Below are 25,654 nucleotides of genomic sequence, written 5' to 3' on the forward strand. Positions count from 1 at the left end.
AACCTAGTAGAATTAAGTGCAATTGAAGCAGGATTCATAGAAGAATCAAATCCAATGCTAATCTTTATGTAAATGGATGATAGACTTTGATTCTTTATGATCAAATCAAAGTCTATCATCCAATTTGGAAAAAGATTACAAATATATTCAAAAGGTTGTACAAACCTAAATGTTGCATGTAAATAAAAGCAGTGATCAAGCAAGGCTTTAATAATTTAGTCAAGTTCCTAATGATTGTTTGTTATGATTGGCCCATTGAAATGTGTCATGATTCTTCTCTATGTTAGAGATAGTAAGGGGAAACCTTGTTATTTCTCAGGAAGGAGATAAGTGAGTAAATTGATACTTGACTTCTACAAGAATTGTATTAGTACTAAGTAGGTCTATAATACTAAGTATGATAGTGATGGTAATATTGCATAGTGATTTGCAAAGATTCAATTTATAAGTCTACTTAGAATCAAGCGGGGGGGGGGGGTGTTGGGTAATCACGGGAAGAATGTAATAGAAGATAAGTGATTCTAAAGTAGTTGGAGCTTTTTAGATAAAAATTCTAAAGTAGTTATCTGCCCAAAGATGAAGTAAACCAACTTTGAAAATTTGAGCTAGGGCAGGAATCCCGGCCACTATGATCTTAGATGGCCACATTTCCAAGGTAGGCTTAGTCACCACTCTCACAAGGGATGGAATTATGATGATAATATAGATATCAGGAATGATTATTCCCTAATTATTACTCGGACGGAGCCAACTAGCGACGACAAAGGCAAAGGAAGGGAAAGATCAAATCACACTGGCTTGATTGAAGGTTCGCACGTTCCTAGTGGATTTCCTAATTTTGATATCTACTTGGGCATAAGAGATAATAATCATCCCAATTATTACGTCCTCTTATCTCAAGTTCGGCACAATTTTTATTTCAACTCTGCCTTATTTCCACCTCAGCTCTACGTTTTTGCTATAAGGGCTTACTTTCACTCTGTTAAGCTAGAGGAACTGAGAATGGGGGGGACAGGCTCAGATTGGAACCCGATAAAGTGGATGAATTCAGAGAAAAACTGGTGGTGTGGTTCGTCTGCTCGGAGGGCAGCATTCATAAGTTCATGGAAAATATGAAGGGTAACAATGAAAGACTCTCCAAACAATTTGTGACTTCTTGGGAAGACAAAAGAGTGACCATGGGAGGAATCTCGTTTGAAATCAATGAAGAAGTCATAGCCCAAGCGATGGGTCTTTCTATGGAGGGAAGGAAATGGAAAAAACGAAGCTGTATTGCGGATACCACCAGCCTGAACCAGTTCTTCCGCAAGGGCAAAAACCCTATTAAGAGTGTCTATGACTTCAACAGGGAGGAGTTCCCTCTCCCGTGGGATGAAGTCTGTTATGTGGTGATGAATTATTTTACACTCGAAGGAAGGTATGGAATCTTCTACTACCACCATCTCCCTTTCCTTAACCATTTGAGGAATAAAGACTTTATCTCCATTATGTTCTTCTTGCTGCATTCTCTGGACGCTAATGTTAAAGACATTGCCGAAGCTAAGAAAAAAGGGAAAGATTTCCCTATCCCCACCAAGGCCTGATTCTTCACCTTTACAACTTCCACCTTTCTCTCTACCCGCCCCTCTCCATCTTCATCCAGAATGTGACTAATACTAGCCCTTCAACCCAACCCTCTGCTAAAAATGACGCTAGCCCCCCGCGTCTCCTAGAAATTGGCTCTTGCAGCAGGAAAACCAAAAAACATTCCTCGGAGGAGGTCAGAACTCCTAAGAAAGTCAGAATCCAGGAGATCGATTCTGACATGGATATTACTGATGAGGCCAATACCCCCCGCCACTCTAGCAGGCTTGCCTCTAAACCCTTGGAAAAATCTCTAAGAGTCCCCTCCTCTTTGCATGATACCAGTAATTCCATTCCGACTGATAAGGTGATCTTGACCCACCATAACCCAACCCCTCACTCCATCAGCTCCACCTAGGCTTCTGAAAGCCCCACCTCTTCAAAGAGTCTGGAGCATGCAAATTTCCCCTCCCTGACTTTTAGATTGGACAAAATGATGGTTGTGGAGGAGGCGAGTAGCATATAAGAGGAGGAGGAAAACAATCTAGCAGAGCTCGAGAAAAAGATGGAGGCCCTTTCGGTTAATGTGCAGGATATCACCAGCAGACTGGAGGCGGCAGAGTCCAAAATGCATGATGTTTCCAATTTTGCGCTGAATGTTATGCGTTGCTTAGCTACCACTATGTGCCTCATGCGGGATAGTACATCCAAAGGTAAAGGCCAGGATGACAAGGACTACAAGGCTCTATTCAAATTCCTCACCAAGGAATGGGCAAAGAAGCTCCTCCCCAAGAGGAGCCATGGAAAAAAGAAGTGATTCTCTGAATGTGGAAGAATGCAGGTTTTTTGTCTACGTTTAGTAGCCTTTGAGCAGATAGGTTTATCCTATGCTTTTGTTTAAGTTTTTATGCTTATTGCCATGCATGGCAAATATCTAAAAGTCTACTTATTACTACTTTAATTTTGATAAACTCTCGTAGGATGATTTTTGTTTTTGATAGAGGCAAAAGATTGTAACTCTATTGTTTATTTGCGGCTAGTGTCTCTGCCACTGGTCTTCTTAATGTTCCTATGGGTCAGCCCCCTTATTTTTTGGCTGCTTTTAATATAAAAAAAATAATCAAACTTTAGAGGAGGTATAAATTGAGATGTAATGATTAGTCATTTATAGATAGATGGGAAATTCATGGTTTTGTTACATATTTCTTAAAAACAATACTTGATACCTTATTAAATTGAAGTGTGTGCTATCTAATTAAAACATTAATATCTTAAATTTGTAATAAAATTAATGATACTGTATAAATCATGTACCACATAAAATTTCTTGGAAAAGAATACTGAAACATTTTAATCAATGGACAATAAAACATAATCATAATCCTTTTTATGAAAATCAATAAAGAATAAGTTTTTGATTGGATGGGAAATGGTTTAAAGGATAGTTTGTACAATAATATATTATATTTTATTTTTCTAAGCCAAGTTATAACAGGGAGATTTGGTTAAGATCATAGAGGTAAATCAAGTATAGTAATATAATATTTATAAATAAATAAATCTTTAATCTTTTTATTTTCTTAGACAATGTTTATTTATTTAGAAGAAAATTTAATATCTAGGTTTAAGTAGGTTATGTCAATATTTTCTTTTGATTTTCTTCTTATGATATATTTATCTATTATAAAAATAGTAAGAATAAAAATATTATGATCTAAATGCTACCTTTATAACCAAAAACAAAAATAAAGATAATCTATTGACTTAATTCTTAGGCTTAAGAGAGATTTGGTCATATTTATTTAATTAAAAATTATCAATTCAGAAATTAAAAAAAATTCAAATAGATGAACTCTTCAATAAGCGATCACTTAATTCCTTCCTTGTTATTAAACTTACTAACTTTATCTTGAACAAAACTTAAGGATTTTTCATGGAGCAATTAAGAATCATGTGTAGTTTAGAAGATAATAACGACTGTCTAGTTGAAAACTCCAAAATCAGGGTTCCTTTTATTAATTTATGACTATTATTAAAATGGGAAAGAAAAATCTTCCATCTACAAAATTTTTGATCAGAAATTAAAAAAAAAAATGAATACTGGTTTATTTCTTCTATAAGGAAATGCATAAAATAAACACAAATAGAACAATATTAGACAATCTCTCTCCAACACACACAAACAAGGCTAATCTATAATGATTGACCAATGAAAATATCGTCACAAAAAAAATATTTTAATAAGATAAAAACAATAAGGTTCACTCAAAGTTTAGGGAAATATGTTATAATATTTATAAGACATGTTTAGACATATGTTATAAATATTATTTGCAATTGTTGATGTCTCTTTCAACTAGTAGTAAGGACTGTGTAATTGAAGACATGCCTTGGACTCTTAGTAGTGATTGATACACTAAAATTGAAAGATGTAATGACTGAGAAATGAATATTTTGAAAGCATTATTTATCATTACTAACTTGCATTTACATTGCATCAACACATAGTACGAGGACTCTTCATTAGGGGCATTCTACATTCGTGTATTGTGTACTTGTAATCTTATGAAATAAATTATGAAATTTGATTAAGACTCAAGGAAGATCAATACTTGAAGATTCACATAGTAGACCCCTGAAGTTGTTCTTGAAGTAATATCAAATATCATCCACAATGACATATGTTTCAAGATTGTGATTGAGGAAAACAGTAATATCAAATATCATCCACAATGACATATGTTTCAAGATTGTGATTGAGGGAAACAAAATTGTAGTGAGTCAAATAGAATACACTACCTGTAACAAAATTAAGATAATCACATCATAATACAAAACATAAAGACAAATCTATTATACCATTCATATCAAAATTTAATTCCATAATCTAAACCATAATGATGTTACATAATTACACTTTTCTCGTCAATTAATTAGCATTGAAAAAGTGCTAAACAATTATACTCTTTCATTTCTTTTATTACTTTATCAAACTAACAAACTATACTTATTGGAGTCTAAATTAGATTAATTAATATATATTTATTAGACCTAGATTTATTAGCATTTACGATATCCATTTGAGCTCGTGTGAAAAAAAAACAAAAAAACAGATTCTTTGCGGCGCTTCATACCATTCACTGTTAATGATGACCTGGTCTTTGTAGCTGATCCATTCCTCGCTATTGAAGATATATATACACGTCACCAACTCATTCAACTCAAATGTAATTGGGCACATGTGGCTTAACTATACTACTATGCTAGATTCATATCCACCAATGAAGCGTTCAAAATCCTTTCACAATTTTATTCTCATTTTTAATCTGGTTTAAAGCAAACAGGTGAGAGGAGCAGACAAATGCAATATTTAATTTAGTCTTTTACATGTCATTTAACAATAATTTTACATGGACTACATTTTTTAATCAAAATCACGGCAAAAAGGACACCATCTATTACTAACAAATGCTGTTTTTGTTGAATGAGATAATAAATCACGTAGGATGAGGCGGCCGGGCTTCTGTCGACATGGTTTGCATAATCATGTTCCTTATATAATGGATTTTCGCTGCCTCTAATCATTCAATCATCATTAACCCTTCGAAATTTTCATCATTGAGATAAAGATTTAACCTATCATTGTATCATATTGGCAAAGCAGAGGAAGAAGAAGAACAGTAACCATGCGTATTAATTGCTTCAGTACAGTTGTGAAGGAGAAGCGTGGAAGAGTGAAGATTATGACAGCAAATGGGGAGGTGATTAAAGTGTGGAGTCCTGTGAATGTTAAAGAAATACTTGCTGATTATCCAGATTATGAAATGTTTGAAGCAGATAAGAGCAGTCGACTGAGTATGGACGATCGACCTCTACCTCCAAACACACTGCTTCGACCAAGGCGACTCTATTTTCTCATTCCTCTCCCCATGCAGTCGACACCCTCTTCCACCTCGTCACAAGCCCGTCGACCACAGATATATAGTAAATCTGTTTCAGATGGAGTTTTAATGACAGGTGATATGAAGTCGAGATTGGTTTCGTCGACTAATAACGGATCCTCAGTGCGTCTGAAGATTAGGATAAGTAAAGAAGAAGCTTCTCCGTTTCTGTCGGTCGAAGGAAATAAGGTAATGGGAGATCTACTGGTTCCCTTAATTCAACAGGCGTTCAACAAGAAGCGGCATAATTCTTGGGATTCGTCTCATCGGTGATGGAAACCTAGTCTTGAAACAATATTCGAAGATCTGAGCCCACGTTTGTGATGGTTCTCGATAGTAATATTGTTTATTGATATGAATTTCAAGGTTGTTGTATTATGTCATGAATTTTAGCGGATTCGTTCTTCGTTTTGATCAGACAGACAGAACAAACATGTCCGTATTTTAGAAATCTGGTGGGTATATACTCAATGTGACAGTAAACCCAAAATATCGAATCCAATTTCAGTGTCTCCAAATAAAATCTGTTGAATATTGAAACGTAAGATGCACAAGGCACCCTTAATTAGTGTAGAGGAAATGAAGAAATTGAGTGGTGTATCTATTGATCTTGATGTATGTGTTGGTCATCTTTCTGGTTTTCATCATGATATAGATAATATTTAGAAGAGTCGGTCAAATTAGAGACTAAGGATGACGAATGTTCTTGTTTCTTAAACTAAGTTCATTGCTCTAGCCATCAAGCTATTTCAAGCATTCAAAGCAAAGTCTTCCCTTCATCAAGAAAAAATCTACAACGCGGAAAACTTCTCCAAACGGACCCAAAAATAATTCAAATAAAGGAAAAGGGATTTGTCAACAAGCTCAAGTTGTTCAACAGGTTTCCCAAAGATCCGAAGTCATAAGTCACAACTCTAAGTTCTAAGTTAATTTTGTTGTATAGAGAATTTTGCACATACTGTAATTAGGACTAGAAAATGGGCTTTATTTCTAGGAAAATTGTACAAATTTTAAGTAAAATAATGTTTATTTATTTTTTTCAAAATTTGTAGAAGGTAGTTAGTCATGTGATTATAAAGTAGTTATAATATAGTTATTAGGGTCAAGTCTAAATAAGTGAGGTTTGGGCTATTTCTTTTTAATTCTCACAAAGTTTGTATAAGGGATTTTGGAATTATATAATTTTACATGGTGATGAAAAACTAATTTTGAGGTGGATTCATGGTGTTTTTCATATGTCAAATTGTTAATTTTTCAGATGTCATGTTAATGATGGCCTTTGTTATTCCCAATCTTATTTGTGAATGTGACTAGTCAGTTTTTTGAAATAACCATTTTCATTTCTTGACACCTTGATTTTGATGTGTTAACACTCGTAGTGTGATTTTTTCATTAAGCTCTTATGTGTAGTCTTTGATCTTTATAATAAATTTATTTCACTTTTAAAAAACCTTGTAAAACATATAAACTTTTTTTTTTGCGTTTGTTGTTGGGGTTCTTTAAAATTACAATCACTTTAGCTTTCCTATTCCTTTTAGTACTTTCTAGTAGAAACTACACCCAAGAATCCAAAAAAAAAATCATATAAGGGAGCTTCCCCTCTCAAATGTAGACGAATATTATGACTTCATAGCAATCTATCCAACTATTGGAATGTTTTTTCACTCTTCATTGGATGGGTCATACTAAAATTTGAACTGATAAATTGGTTTTCCAACACTTTGTTAGATGGAGGTTTCCCACATTTATCACTTAGATTTCCTTATTGGTTATAATCTTGGCAAAATAATCTCACATTTTCATTAACAATGGATTAAACCTAATTTCCAAATTTATATTTTAGGGTTATGTGTGTACGAAGCGCAATGTTTAATGTCACATTCATACACATTTTAACAAAAAATAGCTTAGATCCCTTTTGTGTAACATTGTCAACAACTAAGAGATGTCCAAAAGAGTTTTCTATGCTTTAAAAAAAATTACAACTCCCAAACTCCAATGTTAATCTTGGTAACCTAGTCCAATTAAGTGCAATTGAAGCAGGATTCATAGAAGAATCAAAGTCTATCATTCATTTACATAAAGATAGAATTTTTCTAAAACTTTCATCACAAGAATAGGAGCCTCCCATCAAAAAAAATTATAAGATCCTCATAATTTGAAAAGTGGAACAAAAATAAGTCATCTACCATAGCACTATTTATTACACTTCCCTTCAACTTCCAAACTAGATGTCCATATTTTTTTAATTTGATCAACATTAGGCCAGAAAGAGAAAAAACTTAGCTACCAAAGAGTTTTTCATTCTTGAGATCATTTCATACAATAAATCATTCAACATATTAACTACAAGTCCTTTCTTTAAATGAATCACCAAAGAGTTTGATCCTTTAGCATCCTTTGTAATCTTTTCTCCAATAAGATTTTCCACCCATGTAGATGGGTCTTCTTCCTCAAAAAAAGATTTTTCTCATGAATAGAAGAAATAGTTATAGAATTAAAAGAATCAAAAGTCGCCCCCTTAGCATCAACATCTGACAATGAAAGCCCATCATGTTCCCTCAAAAATAGGATTGGATAGGGGATCTCCTTACCCTTCCATTAGGTTCATGAACCAAATCCTACCATAAAAACTTAGAAAAAAAGCAGATGTACTACTCCAAGAGCTAATATCATGTAATGTTAATAACAAAATCTAGTTTGAAAAAAATGTTGGTCTAAAAATCATGAAGAAAATGGGGTTGTAAAGGAAGAGGATTAGGAAAGTATTGGCAAAGAATTAGAGAGCCCATTCAACCGATTATAAGGCTAAAGAATGAAGTCCTTGGATATGGTAAGACAAATAAAAATTATGTAACATGTATTGCAAGTTCAAAATAAGCATCCCAAGGAATGCAATATATGTAGTGTTCTCCTTGTCATACAGAAAGAGATATAAAAGAAAGTGTTGGGATCTTCATCCTTGTACTATTTGTGGATTGAAGAATCACTTTGAAAAGTCATGTTGGAATAGAGAATGCAATGAAAAATATTTAAGAAATATTGTATGCAGATTAATCATGGATAACTTGAGGGATCCAATTTGGAAAAAGATTACAAATATACTCAAAAGGTTGTACAAACCTAAATGTTGTGTGTAAATAAAACTAGTGATCAAACAAGGCTTTAATGTTTTAGTCAAGTTCCTAATGATTGTTTATTATGATTGCCCCATTGAAAAGTATCACGATTCCTCTCTATGTTAGAGATAGTAAGGGGAAACCTTGTGATTTCTCAAGAAGGAGAGAAGTGAGTAAATTGATACTTGACTTCTACAAGAAGTGTATTAGTACTAAGTAGGTCTATAAGACTACGTATGATAGTGATAGTAATAATGCATAGTGATTTGCAAAGATTCAATTAATGAGTCTACTTAGAATCAAGGGGGAGTGTGTTGGGTAATCATGCAAAGAATGTAATAGATGATAAGTGATTCGAAAGTAGTTGGAGCATTTTAGATAAAAATTCTAAAGTAGTTTTTTGTTTTTTTGATAACTTTTAATAGATAGTAATTTCCATGTTTTTAGTGTTTTATTTGCTTTAAAAGCTTTGCATAAAAATGCAAGTCTATCTATACTTTATATTTTATGGGTTGTGATCTCTATAAAATAATTTCTCTTGTTGTCAAGTCTGAAAGTCTAATTTATGTTGGGTAGAGGAGAAGACCTCTATATTGAGACAAGATCTATTTTTTTTTTTTTTTAAATTTAATAAAAAATTACATTTGTGTTGTAAAAATAGTTTGTGTTTATTGCTTATTTTCAATCCACAATTGGATCATTGGGGTGATGCCCCATGTGCTATTTCCATAATTCCTCCCACTCCTAACTCTCATAGAGGTTTGTCCTGACCTCAAGGACATGGTTGAGAATGCAACCAATCTTCTCTTGGCAAGCAAGATCCCGTCCTTAATCTTTTCCATCATATGCGAGAATGAATCATTCTCAGCAAAAATAGTTGCAGTCAATTCACTATTGTTTTGCTTCTTCCTTGACTTTTGGTGGTGAGACTATTGATTGACCAAACTTTGGTAAATTCCTTAAATTGACTCTAGCTATTTCTTCTGGTCAAATTGATAAAATGAATAAACAAGATAATAATATTAAAAATAGTAATAATAGTTGAGGGCCTCCCATAGATGCTTCAAACCTTACTAATGTATGGGACAACAAGATGACTGTGACCCATTTCCTCTTCTTTCTGCTACTGGTCTTGCCACCTGACAGTTTTTATTTTGTTTTGTCTTATTGATTTTTATTCCACACTGTAGCCCTATTTGTACTCTCAAGATACTATTCATTAAAAATATATTTAAAAAAACATAAATTTAAAGTTTAGAAGCTCATAATGGAGCCATACCTGATTAATCTTAAATCCTATTCAAAAAGACACAATACCGAAAACCAAGCCAGAAGTATTCAGAACTAAAAGATTTACAATTACAAAGTACTGGTTTCGAAATTAAAACCGGCGAATATGCAAAACAATGTCTCTTTCCTCTACGTTTTCCAATGAAACTGCACGTTGTCATTTAAATATTGCCCACATCAAAGATATTTTGGATTACAACTCAGAAACAGCAATTTCAAAAGTTTTTGTTTCCAATGAGGTTTCATATTGCCATTCAAACATTTATCCAGACCCTCACTTGCTTTGAATGTCAAAACATCTCATCTCAATGAAAGTTCTTTATATTGGCTAGCTGTTCTAACCCACCTCATTCAATAGCCTTTCATTGTGGTGCCCATTTAAGCTGTGACCTGTTTCTGTAACTAATTTTGACTGTATATCAATTAAAATTGAAATCATAACTCACCCACATTTTTTATCTCCCCCCTGAAACGAAAGTCATCTCACTACTGTACTCATTCCAGTCATTCTGACAAAAGAGAAACCAAAAACATTCATCCTGTGTACAGGAAAAGGAATGGCTAGATAGATTAAACAGCGAGATAGACCAAATTTTCTTTTCATTATGTGAGTATTCTTACCCGTCAAATATTTAGATACCATTCAGAGCAATTTTGCAGCAGAGAAAAAACAGATGTTTGTTAGCACAACGGAGAGTCAAAGTTCCACAAGAATATACCAGAAAGAACATAGAGAAAAAAGGTCTCTATCTGATATCGAGAGGACAAAGACTACAGAAAAATATGCACACTACCTTGCACACTTAAAGAATAAGGAAATATGTATCAACTGCAAATCGCCTAGACTCATCACAGCAGAAACCCATTCTCTCCTTTCGTTGATAATGGCTGAATCCATTTAGGATGCATAGATGATACATAGTGCGGTAGCTTTCAGAATATTACATTACATTCACAACGATAGATAAAATACTAAGGTTTGGTTTACAAATGGCAGTGCTTACTATAAAGAGACCAAGATTCAGACCCACAGTTAATGGTACTACTTATTTTGGCTTACATATAGCAAATATAAACACAAAGCTTTTGTGTTATTTTTATCCAGAACCCCTGGCAAGCATTTCATTGTATTGCACAAAGGAAACCTGGCGTTGCAACTGAATCTGCTGGTAGAATCTGGAAATGAACTCTTCTGCCTCTCTGTCTACACGCTCTTCTATACAACAAAAGGGTGACAGAGGCCTTGTGGACTGATCTACACCAGGCAGATCTTTCAGATCCATGTTATTCTTAGTGAAGAATTCACACTGAGAAACAACAATGGCGTTTGAATAGCACTCATCTTCACCAGCAGTATGAGGTTGAATGCAAGGAATTGAGGGAAAGAAGTTATGTTTTTTCTTCCCCCAGTGAAAGGAAAGAGAAGGAAAAGCAGGGCTATTACTGCAGGAGAACTCGTATTCCCTAATCCCAAGCCCAGTGCTATAATGGTGGCTCTTCCCATGAGAATGATGGAACATCAAGCTTCCCAGAGATTTTCCCAGCACTTTTCCTCGCTTCATCATCATATGTATGTCCATCACAAACTTTCTCTTCAACACAATTCCTTTTCTCACCATGAAAATTGCCACCTTTAACATATTCCATAATCTTTTTGCCACAACATGATTTGCAGTGCAATCCACCTCCATGGCTATCTTCAACACTGGAAATGAGAAAGTTCACACTATGAAATAGGGTAGGACAAGGTACAGGACCTTCAAAGCAGAGAGTTAAGCAGAATCATATATGATAATCAATGCAGTGAGCTTGTGTTCATATAAAAGGCCTGTGAGAGCAGGACATGTAGCTTTTTTTTCTCACTTGTACGAACAAAGACATACCAACAATAAAAAACATCATCGTGAACTATGTAGAACTTCAAAAATCGTCTTTTGAGGAGGATAAAAGTGAAAGCTGGGTAGTAACCAGGGCGGGCCAGCTTGCTTTTGATGTAAGCTAAACAATTTGACAAATAAAGTGACCTCGATGTGATAGGTAATGTTTGGGAGTAACCAAATATTCGTATGAATGAACGTAATCGTTAGGCCTAAGTTTTCCCTTATACGCCTACACCCTACACTAATATTGATTTCTTTTATATTAAGAAGGTTATTTACAGAACTGCTCGAGTTTAGGGTTAAAGGTTATTTCAGGTAAAAGATAAAGATTGAGGTAAAAATAAAGAGTGAGGAGTATTCCATTCATCTCCTCACCAATAATGTTCAATTAGTTAAACTTTTAAATTTTGATAGAAAAACATGTTAGAAGAACAGATCACAACCCTCATCAATTAGGTCTCAAACAAGTAAACTTATAAACTTCGATAAATAGATAAACATATTATAACCCTCATCAATTAGGCTCAAATTTTTAAACTTTCATGGACAACATAATGAAGAAACATATCATAACCATCACCAATTATGCTTGACCAATTATACTTCTAAACTTTGGTGGATGGTGTAATGGATAAACATATTGTAACGCCTTGATTATGTTCAACCAATTATGCCATATTGTGATGAAGCAATATATCATAATACTCATCAATTATACTTGACCAACTAAACATATAAACTTTGTTATACAGTGTAATGGATATACATATTGTAATCCTCACCAATTACGCTAATAAACCAATAAAACTTTTAAATTTTGATGGGGAGCTTAATGAAGGAACATGTAATGAAGACGGCTATTCTCCACACAAAATGGCATTCCATATGATAACTCAAATTTGCATAACACGATAGATTTTCACAAGCTCAACCTTCATAATCTGTCTCCACGATTTTCACAAGCTCAACCTTCATAATCTGTCTCCACGATGCTGTTAATAAAACGCAGAAAATCCAACAAAAAACCATCATGATATACAAATTTGAATTATTGTACTAAATACCATTTTATATAAGGAATAACTGGATCCACATATCATAACCCTCGCCAATTATGTTCACTCAATTACACATCTGAACATTGATAGACAAGACAATGAAGAGACATATCATATCCCTCGCCAATTATACTGAACCAGTTAGTCTACATTCATCTACATCCCTAGTGAATGAAAGATATTATATATTAATTATCCCATCATGTATTTCATCTCAACCAGTTTTTAATCAGTTTTCCAGATTCAGTACCAATATTGTACGATTTTCAGATATTTATCTCTTTCAATACATTGCATACTCAAATCTACGGTACCTGCGTGCTGCATTATCATCTTTACCTTTTGGAATTGAGTGGGCTCCCCAGGCGGAAAGCAAGATGAGAGCTGTCATCCAAACTCATATCCGGTCAAAATAGATCTTTAATTTACTGGAATCTTGCGTCTCAAATCATTGTCATCCAGGATGGAAAACAATAGCTTTTTCTTTGGGACAGCTTGAAACAATTTGTGACGAGATATGGCAATCATCAATGATGCAAAAATCCATTAAAGCTACGTTTGTGCAGTCCTCTCTTGCCTGATTACTTGTATGATTTACTCACATTCCATGATTAAAACCTCTGTTCAGATTAGAGGTACCTTTCCTTCTGAACTCATCATTCTATTGCACATAATTACTATATATTCTCTTCTTTCTTTATCATTGGAATGTTTGCAGTCCCTCACCTGACGCTTGCTGGTCCCTTGTGGACACATCCCAATGGCAGCCTTATATTTTTTTATTAGGGTTTTGAATCATTACATTTTTCGAATCTTCTACTTGGATTTTTTTTTTCTATCGTTGTAGTTCATCATGGCATGACTTTATAGCATCCCAATATAGCATCCAACTTCAATTTGTCATATCATTTCAGTATTTCAGCCCATCGAAATTTGCACAAAACATATGTTAAAAAACTATTTTAAAGTTTTTATAGCAGATAAATATGTTTATTTTCTAGTATTGGGTGTTTGAATAATTATTATGTTTAATTTTAATTTTCACAAAATAAAAAATTGAAAGAATAATTAATCTTTAAATTTTTTTATATAAAATTTATCAATTAGAAATATCTATTTTATCAATTTTTGGTATGATATCAGATATAAGAATTATAACATCTTTCAAAAAACAAAAGACAATATCAAATAATAAACATCATTCAGCTTACAAACATATTCTTAAATAAACTTTTAGAAAACTATTTAACTTTATCAAAACTATTTAATAGATACATAGATTTAAGCTAAATTAATATTTTCATATATAGAAAAAGAGATAAAATTTTGAAAACAATAATAACATCTTTTGAAAAACATTCTTTAATTTTACCCTTTACTAAAGCCTAAAGTATTGTATTTAATTATTTATTATCATTTTTTTTATACTTTTCAATTTTCATGTCACTCAACCATGCTTTAAGTGATGGCTATTGATTGCAAGATTATGAATATTAGTAAAAGGTAACATGAAATTATGTTAGAGTAGTGTTGATATAATTAAATATTTTTTATGAGTTCTTTTATATTAGAGAATAAAATTAATTTGCTAAAATCTTGATGTATTATTTTTAAAAGGATAAATTTAATTTAATTATCTTATTTCAAATTTAAGTGTATAGTAAAATAAAATGAAAATTATTTTTTTAATCTTTATTCAAAATTATTGATTATTTGATCATGTTAACAAAAACTTATTTGGATTAATATTTATTTAAAATAATTAAAATAACTCTTGACTAAATAAGATAATTTTTTAGTGGTGAAAATTATACAATCTAAGGTGAAAGTTATGTTAGGATTTATATCTTTTTTAATAGTTTATCAGCATCCTTATGCCACTCGCATATTTGGTGTAGGAAGTATTTTGTTCTTCTACATTTAATGATGATATTTTTAGTATTATTTTTTGTGGCCTCAAACTATTTTAACATAACAATTCATGTTTGTGTCAATGGTTTGGTGGCTTTAGGCAATGACAACATAGGGAAAACATCCATGTAAATTTATCTTAATTTTTTTCTATGAGGTAAGCTTTTTGACCATTCTATAGATGTGGTTTTATTCATCCTTGAATTTTATAATGCATACAAATGGTTATAAAATTTTACTTTGATAAGATATTTTATTGGAATAAATTCACCTAAGAGCATGTTTTATGAATGAGTTAACAATCATTAGGCACTACATGGGGTTTGAATTGATATTATTAAAAAAATTGTAATGGCTCTTTCTTTTCCACTCTATTAAGGCTAGCCATGTTACAAATATCTTCAAACATGGAACATAGTATATTCATGCACCTCTATTATATTATAGTCGTTAATGTGTGACTTTGCCATCTTGAGTGAAGAGGTGCTTCATGTACTATTTTAGTTTTAGATTGAATTCCCTAGTCAATCCTTACTACTATTGTTTATTCTTTATGGAAAGTCATATATATTAATAAATAGAGCTATTAGGTGTAATTCTTATTTCCTCTATATTTATGGGTGCCAACTATGGACCTCTTTTGACATCATACATATGAGGGCACAACCTTAGAGGTGTACCAATCTACTATAGCTCTCAAATATGACACCTCTCACAATTTATAGGTTAGGGTGGTCAAGGTTAAACAATAATAAAAATACTAATAATTATTCTCTCACCCAAGAGGAGAAATATATCAATCATGTTTTGCACTACTTGTATTTTTTATAAAGTCTATATTTATACCATTCAATGGAAAATGACTCGATGTTATAGAAAATCGTGCATATCCATGTCCTCTTGGATTTTTATGGTTGGATATAGATCTATCATTCTGAATTTTTTAGATTTTTGAGTATTCCATTTACTTTCTAGGCATTGCAAGATTTTTTTATGGAAGATTGTTCTTTCCAAAACTAGAAATAAATTTCTTACTAGGTCACAAAATGTTTATTAATAGGGAAAATATAGGTTTCTTCTAAGATACTTGTTGTCATTCATCTTAACTACTCTTCAAGTTTGGCTCCCTCTAAGGATTATTACACGAATTTGGAAAATATTTTTCATTAAATTTATTAGCACCATCAAAGAATCATGGGGTATTTTATCAGGTGCCTTAGGAGTTTTATTTCCTCCCCCAATAATATGGATGATTATGGTTACATCTACTCATCATTATAATTTGACTCTACATTAAATGGAATATTTATACCCATTAGGGAAATGAATCCTAAAAAAAATAATGCAAAATTATGTCTCTTCTAGTCATCCTACAAAACAACCTACATGGAAAGGGATTAGGTTTCATACCCTTCTAATTATGAAATATTTTATTCAGATCCAAGGGAATTTTGTGATAAAAACATTTGGAGGGCCTTAGAAGCCATAACATATCGACTCCTCTAGAATGGTTTTAGTTTTTGTAATGAGATTTTCATTAATTAGTAAAATATTTAGTTGTCTCCTATATTTTAAGGAAACACTCATCCTCCTATAAATAAAAATTATTTTTATGGTCAAAGGAATTTTTAAAATTAAATCAAAACTACTTAGGACCCTTTTTTCCAAAATTTTCATTAGTTTTGTTTCTTGAAATAAACCAAAGGAATTTTTTTACCTTTCTAATAAAGATTGTGAATTTTTGATACATTTATAGAGGAAATCTTAGTTGATATGCTTCACAAAATTAGTACTAGTTCTTGTAAAACTTAGGAAAGATAAAAAATCGTGTCCAAGAATCACTTTCTAAAATTATAAGCATCAAAAAGGATAAATATTGTCTCTCTCCTCATTTACCCATGGTGCCCACCTTGAATCAATAGTGGCATTTGAAATTAAAAAAAATTATATTGGAATCAAAAAATCTTTAAACAAATTGTTGTTAGTTTTGGAACGCAAATTTTCTCACTTTTGTTGGTGTATTTGTTTTAAATGCCCCCACATTGGCTCCATATTACCCCATTTGGAACTCTCTAACGACTTGTGTCTCTCTTATGAACAACAAGATTTTCTGAAACACTTTTTCTATTCATGGACCTAGATGCATGACTTTTCAAATCCATTCAAACCAAAATCATTATCACGAGTTATGACTTTTAGGAGATTTACCTCACATCCCTAATAAAATAAATTAGATTTGGAATACTTTTAGGATGGGGTTTTCATTCAACATATGGAAAGTTGTAATTTTTTTATTTTTTTTTCCAATTGTTCTATGGATCATCATATTTTATTATATGTTAAATCTAAAATTTGTTCCAATATTTCATTATAGATTCAAGTGCAAGCCAATAAATTTCGGCTTGGGTTTCTCACTTTTAGGTAATGCTTAATAATTGAGTTAAAACCCCTTGTATTTTACCATATTCCCTCTACTCCTAGGTAAACTCCCCTCCTAGTGGTTTTCACCATGGATATAGCTCTTCTACTTGAGGAAAGTTGGATAATCACTTAAATACACTTCCACGTCTACGTTGAGAAGGTATTTTGCTTAGTATGGTTGGTCATAGCCTAATATTTGGTGTGCCATGCCTCTATTACCTATGGGAGGAAATTCTAGGTGTCCAATGGGATATGACACTAGTTGGATTGATTCAAAAAAATTGTCTCAATTGGCTCTTGCTATCTCACCTAGTTATGCAAATGAAGAAGAAGATAATACTAAGGAAAATGATACTTATGGGTGGAACCCTTTTCTGGATACTATGGACCCAACCAATGTATCAAATAAATTAGATGATCAAGATCATCTTCCTTCTCCAACTAATATTAATCTCACCATTTAGTGGCTTTATTTTATGATTTAATGCTCTAGGTTGTTTCCCTATCTAGGCTTTATGTGTGTAGATATTTTCACTCACCTTTTCTTGAGAATATGTGTAACCCTATTTTATAATTGTAATATAGATACTTGTTCATAAAATAAATTATAAAATAAAATAAATTATAAGTAAATAAATATGTCTTAAGAAAAAATAATAATTATTAAGCAAATAAATAAGAGCTCTTTGGTGTGAACGGCTCCCACTCCTGCTCAAATGACTCCTTCTCTTTCAACGACTCTTTCACCCTCCATTTCCCTTCAAGTGCGAGTTGTCAATGGCTTGATCAATAGTTCTGCTATCACTTCCCCTAGTGCAGCTTCTGGGTCGACTACTATTTCTCTTTCTACGCCTAATGACTCCGATTCTGGGTTTGAGGAATCTCAAGTGAGCGGGTTTTTGAAAGGGTATTTGACTTCACATTCCTAGTTAAAGAGTTTATTCCTGGCTACAAGTGCGGCCGTGGGGAGGATGGGCTCTTCTGTGGGTGTCGTTCCTCTATCTGTTGTGATTGGTGGGCCAAAGGTGGATGCTCTTATCGGTGATACTATGAACAATGGTGTTATGGGCTCTACCGTTGAGGTTTTGGCATCCTCTGCTACAGATTGAGCTTCCCGTGGCTTGGTGTCTATGGCTATTCTTGTGAGCATCCCCTTGGATTTCAGGGTCTCGGCTGACACTAAAAAGGAGATCATCCATAACTCCTCTGTGTTTGAGTCTTATGGACTGATTTGCAGGTTTCGGGGCTTTTGGCCAAGTCTTCCTCAGTTGTACACTTGGATTTCCCAAAACTGGGAACCGATCTTAAAGGGTACTCTTAACATTTATCCTTTAGCCAGGTTTTTTTTCATTGCTAAATTTGAACAGGTGGAGGATAGATAAAAATTTTTATGTAACAATCCTTTCAGTTGGGAGGATAAATTTGTTTTGATGGTTAAACCCTAGTTCTCAGATTTTAACCCATCTAATGATTCATTTAACAAGATTCCTATCTGGGTTAGGCTCCCTAACCTTCCCCTTCATCTATGGATAGACTCTCTGCTAGAGGAAGTGGGGGAGGCTTTAGGAGACTTCCTAATTATTGATAAGGCTTCTTACTATATGTATCATTCTACTTATGCTCAGATTTTGGTTGATATTGATGTTTCTAAAGGGCCCCTAGCTGAGATCAAGATTGACTCTTCTTTGGGATCTTGGGTCCAATCGCTCGACTATGAGGGCATCCCCTTCAGATGTCGAAATTGCTTCTAGACTGGGCATATTGCTACACAATGTGAGTCAGATAAAAAGAAAAAAAGATATGTTTCTTGGTGGAAGGGTGCCTCTTTTGAACACTACTTTGTTCGAAAGAAAAGCTTCTCCCAAGTGGTTGCTCAGGTTCCTCATGCTAATGATGGTGATGGTAATGTGCCTCTAGCTACTACCCCTGTTGTGGCCCTAGTAAATGGATGTTCTATTGTTGCTTCACCTCAACTGTGTGTGGATGCTTCTTGTGGTGATAGCATCCCGATTGATCAGTTGAAGGATGTTGGATGCTCTTCAATCGTGGCTGACCTTCCCGCTTCCCAGATTGCTGCTGGATCTTTGTCTGGTCCTTCTGATTCTTAGATTTTTGACCTCCCTACCTCTCAAGATGATGCCTTTGTTCCTTGGGGTGGTGGGAGGTCCTCTATTCTGGACCCATCTTCTCAGAAAATGATTGTTCCTAGGGTTGAGGAGGGATGGATTACCATAAAAGTAGGAAATCTAAACCATCCTAGTCCTCTTTTGATATGACCCTTCACTCCCATAAGTGTAGATCTATTCCTTGATCTTTCTTGGTTGGGTTGGGGCTACTTGCTAGTCTTTGGTTTTTGCAGCTCGTTATTTCTTTTTGGGGGTCCTTCTTGCGCTGTCCCCCATCTTTTGTATGGTTTTGTTGTATCTCACTTTTGTACTGTATCGTTGGGCAGACTTTTAGGTTTATCTTAAGGTTTGGGTTTCAGGTCCTTCCAAAACTTGTTTTGTATAGGGTTTCAGGTCCCTTCAAAACTTGTTTTCCCTTAATGAAAAAGCTATTAAGTAAATACAAATATCTATTAAGAAAATTAAATATTTTTATCAATAGACATAAATTTGAAAAAGAAATTAAAATAATTAAATACTTGTATTTGATTATTATTGCATAAAAGCTAATATTAATAATAAGTTATAAGATGCTATATTAAAAACCTAATTAAAGTGTGAAATCTATATTTTTAATAATATAGATTATAAAAGTATTTAGCTTTTAAATTTTTATTTTTATTTTTAAATTAAATAACTTGTTTATATATTACTTATTTTTTCTTTGATATTTAATCATGACATAACTTTATATAATCCAACATCAATTTTTCATATCATTTAAATATAAATTATGTTTCAATCCATCCAATTTTTAGTTTATATGAGAGATAAATATGTTTATTTTATAGAATTGGATGTGTGAATCATTATTATGTATTTTTTTCTAAAAAAAATCAAATTCAAACGGTAATCAATTTGTTAATTAAATTTAAGAATTGGAAAAAAAACATCTTCTTATGATATCAGATATAAAAATAAATTATAATGTCTTACAAAAATAAGAAATAATATTTTTTAAAAATAATCAGCTATTTCCGGATTAGATTGTGCGTGAATTTTTGCATCGACGTTTTGAATCATGCTTTGTGATCCTTTGCATGCTCTCTAACTCTTTTCATCCTGATGATGGATCACAAAGTGTGTTTCAAAACGTCGATGCAAAAATTCACACACAATCTAATCCAGAAACAACAGATTATTATCTCATGAATTGTGGAAACTTAATGTCTATAAATGTTTTTAAATATTCATTATTCAAATTTATTATTAAATAAACTTTGAAAAAATCACTTAATTTTATAAAAGCCTAAAAATTATTTAATAAATATTTTAATTTTAAATTAATATTTTCAATCATATAAATAAAACACATAAAGAATTTTTTATTTTTTTTAGTATTACTTTAAAAAAATTAATGACATCTTTTTGAGAAACAACCTTTAATTTTACCCTTTCCTAAAGCCTAAAGTATTAGCTTTATTGAATTTTTTCATTCACTCAACCATTCTGAAGGTATTAACTATTATTTGGAAGATTATAAATAATAATAAAAGATAATTTGAAATTAAGTTGGAGTACTATTGATATAATTAAATACAAATAATTTTAAAGTCTTGATGGTATTATTTAAAAAAAGATAAATTTAATTTAATTGTTTAATTTTATAATTATTTATTAAAATAATTTTAAACATACTTTTTATTTTAGATAAAAGTTAGTGATAATTTTTATTATGTTAACAAATAATTATTTAAGATTAACATTTATTTTAAATAATTAAAACAATTCTTAGTTAAATGAAACAATTTTGTATTGGTCAAAATTGTATAATCCAAGGTAAGAGTTCTATTAGGGTTTATGTATGTTTTTGTATTCTATCAACATCTTTATGTCAATTTTCTATTTTATTCATCCATTTATTTAGGGGTCTTCTTTTATGCCATCAAAATTTTACAATGTAGCAGTCCATGTTGTTGATGGTTTGGTTTGCCAATGACAACATTGAACAAGAAACTTTCCATAAACCCTAATCACACAATCACAAATGATTAAGAATATTTATCGAAGGAATCTCCTTTCACAAGCTACTACACTAACCTAATTTTAAAATTTATCAATCATTTTCATGAAATAGAAAATTATTAAGCATATTATATTCTAATTAAAGATAAGGATTCAATGAGTAGGTACTTATAAGGATTGAACCCTATCTTCCCTCAAATGATCACCTTATAGGAGAACCCTCACACATCAATAAAAACACATATATAATCCTCATCCATAAAATTTATTATACTATCTACTATTTCCTACAATATCAATCCTAAAATATGTCAAATCCTATATTCATTCATATTGATACTATTCCTAATCATTCAATCTACAATAATCATAATTCAAATCCATAAAAATATCTAAATCCTAATCCTAAACCATCTATCCCATAACTAACCCATGATATGCATCCTAGTCCATGTGACCATCCATTCATCCTTATAAATCTTACAACATTATATCATCCATCCATCCATACCAACTCTAACACTAATCCTCCATCAAAATAGCCACTCGTCATTGATAATGTCAGACTTAATCCATTCAATCATCCATCAAACCCTATATAGATCTTAGACACTCAACTCTCCCATACATCTATGTTAATTTAAAAAAAATAATTCTTAGCAATTAATCTCACCACCTATCTATAATAATCCTAATTATTCATTTCCTTTTGACTCTAAATTATACAACCATCTATAATATCCACAGATCATTTTCTATTATTCTACCATACTAATCTTAATCTCTTTATTCATATCAGTCATAATCTATCTAATCATCCCTTATCCTAATTTAATCCTAGTCCACCTACCAATTTATCCATCCATATAAACCAATGCCTATTAATATTAGTCACAATTTATTTAAGTCCATAGAAACTAATCCATTGATAAATAAAAATTCCAATATAAATGGTCCTTAAACTAACCTTTATCAAGTAAAAAAATTCTAACATAAGAGGGTGCTTAAATCAAAGTAAAAGTCAAGATATTCTTAACTGATTTCACACATCAAATAATCCAGTGCAATCCTATTCTCTTGCATTAATGTTAGATGACCAAAAACTCTACAACTTAAGCAACAATCTACTTATTTTAATCAAATTAGTCAAACTAATTCAAAATAGATCAATCTAATTAATCTGAATAGTTTTGAAGGATGTCTTCCAAGGGCCAATAGTAAAGAACCAAAACCATGAAGATGAGGAGCTATTTAATATCCCTCACAAGGATGAACTTGTCATTATCATCTAAACTCCCTTTAATATTTAAATTATTGCAAATCAATCCATGTAAAATCCTAAGGGAAATAAATCCATCCCCTTAATTCTACCTATAACATACAAGATCCATAATCCTCATAAAATCCTAAAAACATACAGCTATCAAAACTTGGAGTTGAAGACTCATGTCTAAGAATCATCTAATCAAGGCTATATCAATCTTACAAAAAGTGCACCCATGTTGTAAAATACATCAATAACATTATTGAATAAATGATAAAATATTTATACAAGCAACTCAAGATCAAAATACCTTCATTTATCCTAGTGATCCTAACCAAGAGTAATAATCCCATCTTCAAGAATTTACCCCATCCAAGAGCCAAAATTCTACACATTTCACCCAACCATAATTATTTGGTATAGTTTCCTATTAGACAAATAATTTAGAGAGCCAAATAGCTTGCATATATCTAATATTTGATTCATATCCTACTTACAATGTAACAGATATCATATTTCCAATCACATATAGTTACGAATTACTAGGAAAAATGATAAGACCTTCATAAACAAGGAATCCCCAAACCCATCTATATGTATACAAACCAATAGTTTTAAGGAATTAAATACAAGTTTCAATAGAAGAATAATAAGGATGTTAATCTCACAAGAACTAAGGTAACTTCTTCCAAGCATATATCAAAGTACTAATCTAGCTCAATCACGAAAGCTAAAATGCAATGATCTATCCTAAACACACTCAATAAAGACATGAAAAGTAAAATATTCAAAACTAAAGACTATGCAAACCAAATGTAGATCTAAATGCTTCCTTCATGCGGCTCCATTGTTCTTCTTTCTTCTCCAAATAGCCTTTGTTTGTGGATCTCACCTTCAAGTGCATACACATGAGATGAAAGAAAATAGGCAAGATAATGGCACAAGAGTACTCGAAGCGTGATTGATTAGAAATTCGATAATCTGATTATTCTCCTTAGCCAAGATTGAAGAAATTCATCCAATTTATAGAAAAATTGGAGAGATGATCAAATTAGCATGATTCAATTCAAATGGAAATTGCAAATCAATTATGTCAATTATGACAAATTATGACAAATTATGCACTTTCTATGCAAAATTGATTGATTGTCAATTTATGACAAATTATGACAAACTTCTATGTCAAAAATTGATTGATTGTCAATTATGACAAATTATGACAAATTTCTATGTCATTCCCATGAAGTTAGGAGAAAAATAGGAGAGAAATGAAATTAGGAATTAAGAAATTAGAAAATTAGAAAAAGAGGAATTAAGAAATTAGGAATTAAGAAATTGATGAAAATTAGGAAATTAGAAATTAGAGAAATGAGGAAATTTAGGAATTTAGTGAATTAATTAATAATTTTTCATTTATTAACTAATTCACAAAGAGGGAAAATTGATGAAAGATTAGGAAATTAGGTAAATCAATTAATAATTTGTCATTTATTAATTAATTCACAAAGAGGGAAAATTAGCCAATTAAATGAACATTTAATTGCGATGAGAAGACTTAGGATAAATAAATAATTTATTAATCCTGAAGGGAGAAAATGACAAACAAGGTTAAATGATTAAATCACGAAACCCTAGAAGATGAATTAGGTCTTGATGAAAGATAATTGACTCGATCATGATTCTGATTAACAAAGGACCAATGTGATAAATGATTTGATTGATAAATGCACCAATTGACGAGGAACAATGACTAATTGATCCAAATTGACATAATTGAGACAGACAACAATCGATGTCGAAATAATCACAAAATGACAAAATTGACAAGAGGACAAGGATCGATGACAAAATAGATTGCAAGACGACAAGATTGAAAATGACCATGATCAATGACAAATCGATCGCAAAATGACAAGATCGAACATGACAACGATCGATGACAAATCGATCGCAAAACAACAAGATTGAAAATGATAAGGATTGATGACAATCAATTAAGACATGAAAATGAAACATTCAAAATAAAAGATTATGCAAACCAAATGTAGATCTGAATGCTTCCTTCCTGCGGCTCCATTGTCCTTCTTTCTTCTCCAAATAGCTTTTGTTGTGGATCTCACCTACAAGTGCATACACATGAGATGAAAGCAAATAGGCAAGATAATGGCACAAGAGTACTCGAAGTGTGATTGATTTGAAATTCGATAATCTGATTATTCTCATTAGCCAAGATTGAAGAAATTCATCCAATTTATAGAAAAATTGGAGAGATGATCAAATTAGCATGATTCAATTCAAATGGAAATTGCAAATCAATTATGTCAATTATGACAAATTTATGACAAATTATGCACTTTCTATGCAAAATTGATTGATTGATAATTTATGACAAATTATGACAAATTATGACAAATTTCTATGTCAAAATTGATTGATTGTCAATTATGACAAATTATGACAAATTTCTATGTCATTCCCATGAAGTTAGGAGAAAAATAGGAGAGAAATGAAATTAGGAATTAAGAATTAGAAAATTAGAAAAAGAGGAATTAAGAAATTAGGAATTAAGAAATTGATGAAAATTAGGAAATTAGAAATTAGAGAAATGAGGAAATTTAGGAATTTAGTGAATTAATTAATAATTTTTCATTTATTAACTAATTCACAAAGAGGGAAAATTGATGAAAGATTAGGAAATTAGGTAAATCAATTAATGATTTGTCATTTATTAATTAATTCACAAAAAGAGGAATAATTAACCAATTAAATGAACATTTAATTGCGATGAGAAGACTTAGGATAAATAAATAATTTATTAATCCTAAAGGGAGAAATGACAAACAAGGTTAAATGATTAAATCACGAAACCCTAGAAGATGAATTAGCAATGCAAGGATGACAATTAGGTCTTGATGAAAGATAATTGACTCGATCATGATTCTGATTAACAAAGGAACAATGTGATAAATGATTTGATTGATAAATGCGCCAATTGACGAGGAACAATGACTAATTGATCCAAATTGACATAATTGAGACAGACAACAATCGATGGCAAATCGATCGCAAAATGACAA

At 31.8% G+C, this 25,654-nt stretch overlaps 1 protein-coding gene across 1 annotated transcript; it reads right to left on the bottom strand.

Moving 5' to 3' along the window:
• Positions 1-10,496: 10,496 nt before the first annotated feature.
• On the bottom strand, positions 10,497-11,765 carry LOC131063428 (uncharacterized). Its single transcript, XM_057997233.2, has one exon. The coding sequence runs from the start codon at positions 11,602-11,604 to the stop codon at positions 11,011-11,013; it is 594 nt and encodes a 197-aa protein (XP_057853216.2). The 5' UTR covers positions 11,605-11,765; the 3' UTR covers positions 10,497-11,010.
• Positions 11,766-25,654: the final 13,889 nt, after the last annotated feature.

Source organism: Cryptomeria japonica, chromosome 10 (genome assembly GCF_030272615.1).
Source record: "Cryptomeria japonica chromosome 10, Sugi_1.0, whole genome shotgun sequence".
NCBI lineage: Eukaryota > Viridiplantae > Streptophyta > Pinopsida > Cupressales > Cupressaceae > Cryptomeria > Cryptomeria japonica.